General features: G+C 40.7%; 1 protein-coding gene across 1 annotated transcript; it reads right to left on the bottom strand.

Moving 5' to 3' along the window:
- Window positions 1-5,249: 5,249 nt before the first annotated feature.
- LOC104942299 (GPI ethanolamine phosphate transferase 2-like) lies at window positions 5,250-7,416 on the bottom strand. The gene is made up of 2 exons (XM_010767500.1): window positions 7,206-7,416; window positions 5,250-5,598 (listed from the first exon to the last, which is right to left on the bottom strand). The coding sequence occupies exons 1-2, from the start codon at window positions 7,371-7,373 to the stop codon at window positions 5,314-5,316; spliced, it is 453 nt and encodes a 150-aa protein (XP_010765802.1). The 5' UTR covers window positions 7,374-7,416; the 3' UTR covers window positions 5,250-5,313.
- Window positions 7,417-8,840: the final 1,424 nt, after the last annotated feature.

Below are 8,840 nucleotides of genomic sequence, written 5' to 3' on the forward strand. Positions count from 1 at the left end.
AGTTCACTGAGCGGTTTCACACAAAAAAAAGTGTAACTTCACAGTTTTACGACACATTTTTATTTTTTTGACTTGCAAAATGTTCTTTTAATTTGACANGTCACTATCCCACGAACTACGACCTAGATGACTCTGATTTTATTTGGAAAATAAATGCAAGCCACCTGACTGATACAAATATATACTATGACTATTATATGCTAATGTATACAGCAAATTTTATTTTAAGTAAAATCATAACTATTTTATGTAGTTTATTCATTTTTATGTAGGTGGTCACTCAGTTTTTCAAATGTACACCACTCGCCAACAGGGGGTGCTGCAGCACCCCTACTTCCCGCGGCTACGGGGTCGAGTGTTACATAGTGATGTCATTATATCACAGAAGCAAACAAAGGATTCCAATGGAGGCATTTCAGGCAGGGGGGGAGGGTGTGGAAGGGAAACTCCCTTCTGGAGGGAACACAGGAATTTAAGACCATTACATGCACAGAAACCCACAACAAACTACAGGAGAGGGAACACCCCAAAAAGCATAATAAGGCCCCTTTAACGCATTTCGGGTGGACAAATGCTACTAAATAAATATTATTCTTATATGTTTTCACATTAATTGAATCGTACATGCAAGCACATTTCATTTTAAGACACAAGTTAATAAACAGATGGAGGAAAGCTTTCTCCCTTGAACAGAATGAAATCAAAGAGGAGCTGTCTGTCATGAAGCAGGTCAGTGATGATGAGGAGGAGGAAGGATGATGGGATAAAGCTGATTGAGGTGGACTGGCAGGGAGACAGATGTTCCGTCATAATCCAAGGGTTTAGAGAAGATGATGGAGGGAAAAGGGGCATTAAGGAAAAACAACTCTGGGTGTGAATAATCTCTTAAGATTTGTTGACGGTAAGATAGTATGAAGAGGGGAAAATCAATGAGTTTAAAATGAAAGGTTTCTGATTTAGATTTAGAAGCACAGGCATGATGGAACCAAAAATGGTGCTTTTACAGCTGTCCAGAAACGTGTACGTTGGATTTGTGATCTTGCTGAGAGCAGAAGGGACCCTCAATCTCTTTTAAGGGGCAGTTATAGTAAATGTAAGGGCATAACAGCCTAATGTATATCTTCTCCTGCTTCATATACTTCCTCATATATTGACAAACCTCTCAAAAATAAAATACTGGTTAATGGAGGGATTTAATTTGAGGTAATGGATTAGAGCCCTTTGTAATAAAATGCAAAGATATCCACTGATTGTCTTCTTAGGCCAGTTGTCAGTACAAGAAAAGCTTAAAATCATGCAACAAATTGCTCTTTTGAAAACGACTGTTCTGTTCATTAGAAGTTCTATCATTCCAATGGTGGAATGTAACAAATGTACTAGAGTATTTCAATTTTAAGCCAAAAATACTTCTACTCCACTGCATTGAGGCAAACATATTTAACTGTTTCCTCTACCTGTATGTAACACTTATAGTTAAGAGCTATTTTGTACACATAAAAACAAATCAAATGCTTACATCATATGCTGTTATTACATTAAATACCCAGTAATTGGCTCAGCTTTGACAAACATTCAAATATTATGACATATATATGTATATATATATATATATATATATATATATATGTATTTANAAAAGTGTAACTTCACAGTTTTACGACACATTTTTATTTTTTTGACTTGCAAAATGTTCTTTTATTTTGACAAACATCATATGTGTCATTCGTGGCACAATTCAAACGGGATCGAAAGATGACTTTTCTCTCTCCATTGACTTCAATGTATAATTTTCCGATTCCGGGGTCCCATGGGTCGGAAGTAGATGGGCGGGACTTCGCCTCTCTATAAATAAGGCAATAAATATATATAAATGTACATTTAAATACACATTTATTTATTTCAGGCGGGACTTTTATTTCATAGTGCCACATTTATTTATTTCAAGAGACTTTTATTTCATAATGCCACATTTATTTATTTCAAGAGACTTTTATTTCATAATGCCACTTTACATTTCAATTTCTAATATTCAAATGAACGGGGCGTGGTTAGCTCACAGATCCAGACCAAAGCAACAGCACCACAAGACTGACTCAATAGCTCTTGTTTCACACTCCAGTACTCTTAAGTGGTTTACCAACCGCCAATAAACCAATCCGGTTCCGGTTCAAGAACCGTTCTTGTGCTTTTCTGGTGCTTAACTGGTTCTTCTCTGGTTCTGCCACTTTTACACCAAACCGGTTCTAGAGCCAGTTCCGGGCTACAGCCTGATTTAGCTCTGGTTCTTCCTGTTTCAGCCGCAGCGGAGCCGGCTCTAAACCATGGTCTAAACACCAAAAACCGGTTCTTAGCTGACCCCACTTGGCTGCCCGGCAAGAACCAAGAACCACGCTCACGTCGGAGGGGCCGAGATTAACCTGAGCCATAACAGTTCATGGCGAGTACGGCAAATTAAAGTTGTAACAAGCAGTAGTGCTGAGCAAAGTGACTAGAACGCAACCACACAATTATAAAAAAAAAAACACACTTTATAAAGTCAGGCAACACTCACCAGGCTTCGTGTGATTCTGTTTATTTGTACCTTACTTTGACCATCCATTCGCTGTTATTGATCATTGTGGAGAGCAGGCAGACATTTTGTTTTGTATTATAGCATCTATCGGATGGAAGCAATACGTGGGCTGCACAGGTTGTCATGACAATCACAAGTAGAATCATTATGAAAAATATGCCGGTAAAATGTGCCTGTAGAAAACGGCTTATGCCAAAAATAGGATAGCGACAAGTTGTCAATTTAGTCAGATTAGCCTTTTAATGGCTTTTTATATAAGTCTGAAGACTCTCTTTATTTTGTGTTGCAGTGTTTGGAGGGTTGCAGGTGGACTCTTTACACAGCCGTGGGAACTACGGAAGTCTTAAAGGTGACCTATCATGCAAAATGCAATTTTGTATGTCTTTTATACATGAATATGTTCCAGGGAACTCACCAAGTGTCAGAAAACACAACCCTCTCTATTTTCCTCCATAACCAAATCTCTAAAAAAAGGGGCTGCAACGGATCTGATCCAGACTGATCCAGATTTGAACACTTTTATGTCGTCACAGAAGTTGCGCTACGGCTATTGGGCCAACTCCACCAATCAGGAGGAGACAGCCACGGACATTGCCGTTCCAAAGCGCTGGAGACGCTGTATGTTCCTACACTATATTATTCAAATATAGCATGATAGGTCCACTTTAAGGTCTGTGTCTTTTGTATTTTATTCCTGATTCATAATATTGTCTCGATTATACTATTCTCCACTTTCTAGTGTTAACGGAAATGATTATGATCATATTATTTTCTGTTTCTTTTTCAGAAGAGCTACAGCTGTCCTATGTTTGCTTTTTGGTGGGAGGAACATGGCCTCTTGAGTTCCGTTTTTCTGAAAAACGTAGGGTTCTTAAACACACAGATTTTTTCGACAAACTATGCTATGACTTTTTTTTATGGTATTTTTTTATTTATTACTGATATTTTCATTCTATAGTCAGTGCCTACTATATTAACTTCATGGTGTCTTTTTCTTCTTTTCTCCCCACAGGACCGCGAGGACAATCATCTTACATCAATGAAGACGGTGGCTTCTGGAGTTTCTGAAGAACTTACGGTACTATACTATGACTTTTTTCTCATATTTCCAACACACTATGACTATTTTCCAACATAGTCATAGTATACTATGCTATTTGTATTTACATTTTGGACAAATTATACTAAAAAATGTCGTTTTTCCTGGATTTTTTGACACACTAAACCAGAATGTTTTTCTGATATCTTTCCCTCCTCACCTCATACCTCAAAGACCGCACCTACAGGGTAACTTGGAGAGGGTCCGAGTCCGACCCTTGTCAATTAACTACAGGGGTCCCTCAGGGCTCTGTTCTTGGTCCCCTCCTCTTCTCCTTGTACACAAACTCGCTCGGATCTGTCATTAGCCCGCATGGTTTTTCATACCACTGCTACACTGAGGACACTCAATTAATTATGTCCTTTCCCCGCTCAGAGACCCAGGTCGTCGCACGCATCTCTGCTTGTCTAGCTGACATCTCTCAGTGGATGTCTGCTCATCACCTCAAGCTCAACCTTGACAAGACTGAACTGCTTTTCCTTCCGGGAAAAGATTGTCCCACCCTTGACCTAACAATCAACATCGGCACCTCTGTTGTTTCCCCGACTCAGACTGCAAGGAATCTGGGTGTGATCCTAGATAACAAACTGTCCTTCACTTCAAACATCGCTGCTACAACCCGCTGCTGCAGATACACTCTTTACAACATCGGGAGGATACATCCCCAGCTGACCCAGAAAGCGACGCAGGTTCTGGTCCAGGCTCTCGTCATCTCCTGCGTCGCTTTCTGGGTCAGCTGGGGATGTATCCTCCCGATGTTGTAAAGAGTGTATCTGCAGCAGCGGGTTGNCATTGCAGATGAGACAGATAGACTTTGAATCGGAATAGATAAAAAAATAATCATCCTCCCACTCTGAGTGAAAATTATATATTTTGGGCTTTTTTGCTTCTGCCATAATTGCGGTCTTGTGTGTGTGCGGACTGTCACTCCTGTTGACACGGACAACGTCAGCGAAATAGTGCACTGCCCACTGCCCACCAGCCACGCCCCGACACATGGGGTGACGCCGGTCAATCACAAAGCTTTTATGCGTTCAAATGCATTATTCTGGCACAGGAAGATTATGTTACAGGACATTAACGATAAAACAGAATATTGTTGTTCTATTTTTAGACACATCTCGCGATCGACTGGGAATCTCCCCGCGACCCTTCTTTTTAACGAGTTGCTGCTCTTGTTCCGACATCTTTGCTCGCGCTGAACACTCAACACATGTCACTCCCACGTGGAAGAGTGGGCTTTTAGGGAGGGGCGAAAGCGCACCCAGCTAAATAATCGTATTTTGTCAATTATGCTGTTTTCATAATCGTCGCAAGCCATAATTGTAATCACGATTAAAATACGATTAATTGCACAGCCCTAACATTTGTTGAAATAGTCATTTATGCACAAACTACATTACTACTTGGACTACAACATTCGAATCATCAGTTCTTCCTCATTTTCCTCAATTGTTCATATTTGGTTTATTAAAATAATTATATTGTGGTCATTGTTAAAAAAATTCTGCTATTATGATGAGTATTATTATTTATAGTAAATAAGGTATAAATTAGATAAAATAAATTAGCTGAGTGAGGTTTCGTTTATGGATAGGGTAGATTATTTTAATTACATTTCCTTTTTTGTTTTGTGTATTTTTTACATTTTGGATTTGCTTGGCGAGCTATTTTTAGAACATGCCCCGCGGGCGACTCTCGTGTTGGCTACCCCTGGTTTAGGAAAACAAGAAATTACCTTTGAAATGAGGGCACTGTGAATCTTCTTCAGGATGTCATCCATCTCCATCAGTTTGGGCTGGATGAGCGAGCTGTGGGGTCCGCTGATGTGGCCGATGTGGTCAAGGCCCAGATAGTGCAGGATCAGAATGTCCCAATCGTCTCTCTTCAGGGTGCTATCCAAGTGACGGGTCACATTGTTGTCAACCTACATGGAGAAGTGATGTAAGATAGACATTTACTGATCGAGAGGATTCCAACTGAAAACCAATGTTGGAATTATTCAAAATCGCCCCCTAGAGCAAACAAAAGTTAAGCTGAGGGGAGCTTTACTCAAGCTGCGATAGAGTCTGATAATTATCTGATTATCATCAGGCAAATATTACAACACATTTGTGAATTGATGAGCAGCTTTTTATGTGAACTCATCTCTGAGCCTCCCTGGTTGCTCATCTGGCTTAATCTCTTTCATGGAGATAACTTTTGTAGGTAATGCGGTGACTGAGTCCTTTCTAGATACACAAAGCATGTTCGTCATAATTCATAAACCACTGCTTAATTATTAATTAATACCATTGATGTAAAGTACCGTAATTTTCGGACTATAACCCGCACCTGAATATAAGCCGCAGCAGCGGCATACCACTCTCGGTTCCACTTTTACTTTTGCGCGCTACCTGTCTCACTCTTTTCTGCTAGTACGATGAAGCCCTCTGTATCGCGAATGTTAACGGGGGGGGGTGTGTGTGTGCTAGTGGAGTATGATGGAGCTCTCTGTTTCGCAAATGTCAACGGGGGCGGGGGGTACTCCAACTTCTGGCTACCCTCAAAGTTCCCATGAAGCCCTCTGTATCGCGAATGTCAGCGGGGGGGGGGGTGGTAGTGGAGTGCAGAGCTTCGTGACCACAGGGAGTGTGAACGTTGTGATCAGCTTTTTTAGCGCAGTGCTGCTGTACAGACCGACGTTAACAGCAGCCCTGTCTGTGCACACAGAGACCGACTGTCGTCCGGTGATCTAACCGCCTTCTGGAAAAGCTTCACAAGTACGTCGGTACGCAAATGCGCTTTGTGACACAAGTGACGGTACGCATTTCAGATTATTGCCGCGCATGCGTACCTGTGTACCACTTATGTGCACCCCTGGTTATAACAGACCAATTTAGAAGTCTGTGCTACAGTATTTTCATGGATTGAATTTGTAAATGTATTTTATTTTTATGTTAGCAGGTTTCTGTGTATGCACTCACCATTCCTGTTTTGCTTAGCTTTGCTTCTTGTTCTAAAACACTTTAAGGAGTTGGCTGCAAATTAGTTCAGATAAGTATGTAACTTAAACAAACAAGCCTGTTTTTAGCATTTAAATTAATGCCACAGTTAACATGAATTCAGAATGCATCTTAATAACTTAACTAATACTGGTTTTAGTGGGTAACTTTAAGCTTTTGTAATGCTCACAGTATCGCTTCTGTTGCGCTCCACACTATTCTCCAAACACTTCTGGATCCAAAAGGCCAAGATGGCGATGGCAAAATTGACAAAATCAAGGCTTCAGATCAGTAGTACAAACCAATAGAGGACATTGTGGGAACCACATCCACTTGTTATATGCAGTCTATGTTTATAATATTGTTAAAAAATACACTTTTCTATGACAACTTGAGCATAAATGTAGTCTCTTGCATTTTGTTTGGTTTAACGATTTCTCACCATTTTCAAAATTCCTGATTCATATTTGCCATCAAGTGCTTTCACGGTCCTTTGATCACACAAGCATTGAACCACAACATTTACCAAGACTGATGGGCTGACACATACCTCCGTGTAGTCGGATACGAAGAAGGAGGTGGTGCCATCGTGCTCCATGAAGTGTTTGGGGAAGAGGCGCACCCAGGTGTCATCCCCGTAGAAGACCATCCTCTTCCCTGCTGTTTTGGCTTGCCAGATGAGGTTGTCTTCCAGCAGTGCCGGAGAATTCAGGTTCATTACCACATCAATGAAGCCTGGGATAGTGCCAGTGGTGAGAGCCTGGGGAGGGATATGTTTCTGTCATTGTACTATGAACAATATTTATCTTTTAATGGTGTTACACAACCTTGCAGTTTCATCGTATTAATCCAGCTAATTAAGGCTTGAAATGGAGTGCAGTGTTCATTAAAAATATGTTTTTTTATGATCTTCAAAAACAAAACAAATCCCATTTAATCTGCTTGGTCACTATGTCAATCTAACATTGGAAAAGCAAACTACGTCCCACATCCTCAAACCAATTTTGCTGCCACAAATGGAAAGCTGAATCAGGTCGATTGATGATATTTAGGAAGTACAGTTTCGACTGATTTCATCATGGAATGTGAAATAAAACAACACTGGCGCCCATTTGACTGACAAGGAAACAAAGCCTGTTCTGTTTTGGAAGTCAGGATAGAGCTTGGTGCATCGTCGAGGGGGGAGTACAAAGGCCTCGTCTTTATGCATTGAAGCAGACGTGAGTATGCAGATACTGGCAGAAAACGCTGTTATTCAAACCGCCTTCGAGTTGGAGCACAGCCCGAGATCTCGTGGGACCCTCAAGACTCCAGGAGAAAATCAGAGGTGACCGGCCTTTATTGCAAAAAGGTCCAAGTTTTACAGGAAACTGCCAAGGGAGCTGGGAAAGTAATCTTATAAATGACTTCTTTAAACAGAATTGTATCTGTTTTATTGGCGATGCATTTGTCCTTATATTCCCCTGTTTTAAAGATCACATCTGGGTATTTTATTCCTCTTATCAGTTTTTATATATATTGAATGTTTGCTTCCAAAACACTTTGTAGCTGTAGGGTTACTATGGGACTCTAACCACAGCTACTATGAGGATACTTTAAAGGTGCAAGGTGGAAAACAGCAATGAAGTAAAGGTTTTTATTTGCGATCACATTTCAATATACCAACGACAATAACGCTGCATCAACTTGCGTCTTGATTTACGATAGAAAGGTTATTCTCCGTCACGTTGAAAGGTTTGTGTCTCCTACTTAGAAATTAAAACTCATAAACATACTTTACGCCAGATAGAGAAGCCTCTAAGCAACTAGAGCTGAAATGTTAAGCCTCATCTCCAAAGCTTTGTTCCTGAGCTCAATTATTTACCACTTCCTTCCGTGCGATTGTTTTTCGCTCCTGCCAGTGCAGATGCTTGTTTCAGGGAGAGATGGATGGTCCCGCTTCAAAAGCCTTCTCCTCTTTCTGCCTGTTCACTCTCAGTGTGGGGTCCCTCGCCAATAATAGAGATAGTCTGTCCGGTGAAACTAGCGCTTCGGCACTTTGTAGCCAAACTGGTAGAACATGTTGCTGTTATGCAGCAATAAACACAGGGGGAGGCATATTGGTGGAGCTGTGTCTTCTGCAAGGATAACAATCAGCATGATTCAAAAGTTCAGTTTTAAAAAAAGGCATTACATTTCTCCAGAT

The sequence above is a fragment of the Notothenia coriiceps genome, unplaced genomic scaffold (genome assembly GCF_000735185.1).
Source record: "Notothenia coriiceps isolate Sejong01 unplaced genomic scaffold, NC01 NC01_scaffold00004483, whole genome shotgun sequence".
In the NCBI taxonomy this organism is placed as follows: Eukaryota; Metazoa; Chordata; class Actinopteri; order Perciformes; family Nototheniidae; genus Notothenia; species Notothenia coriiceps.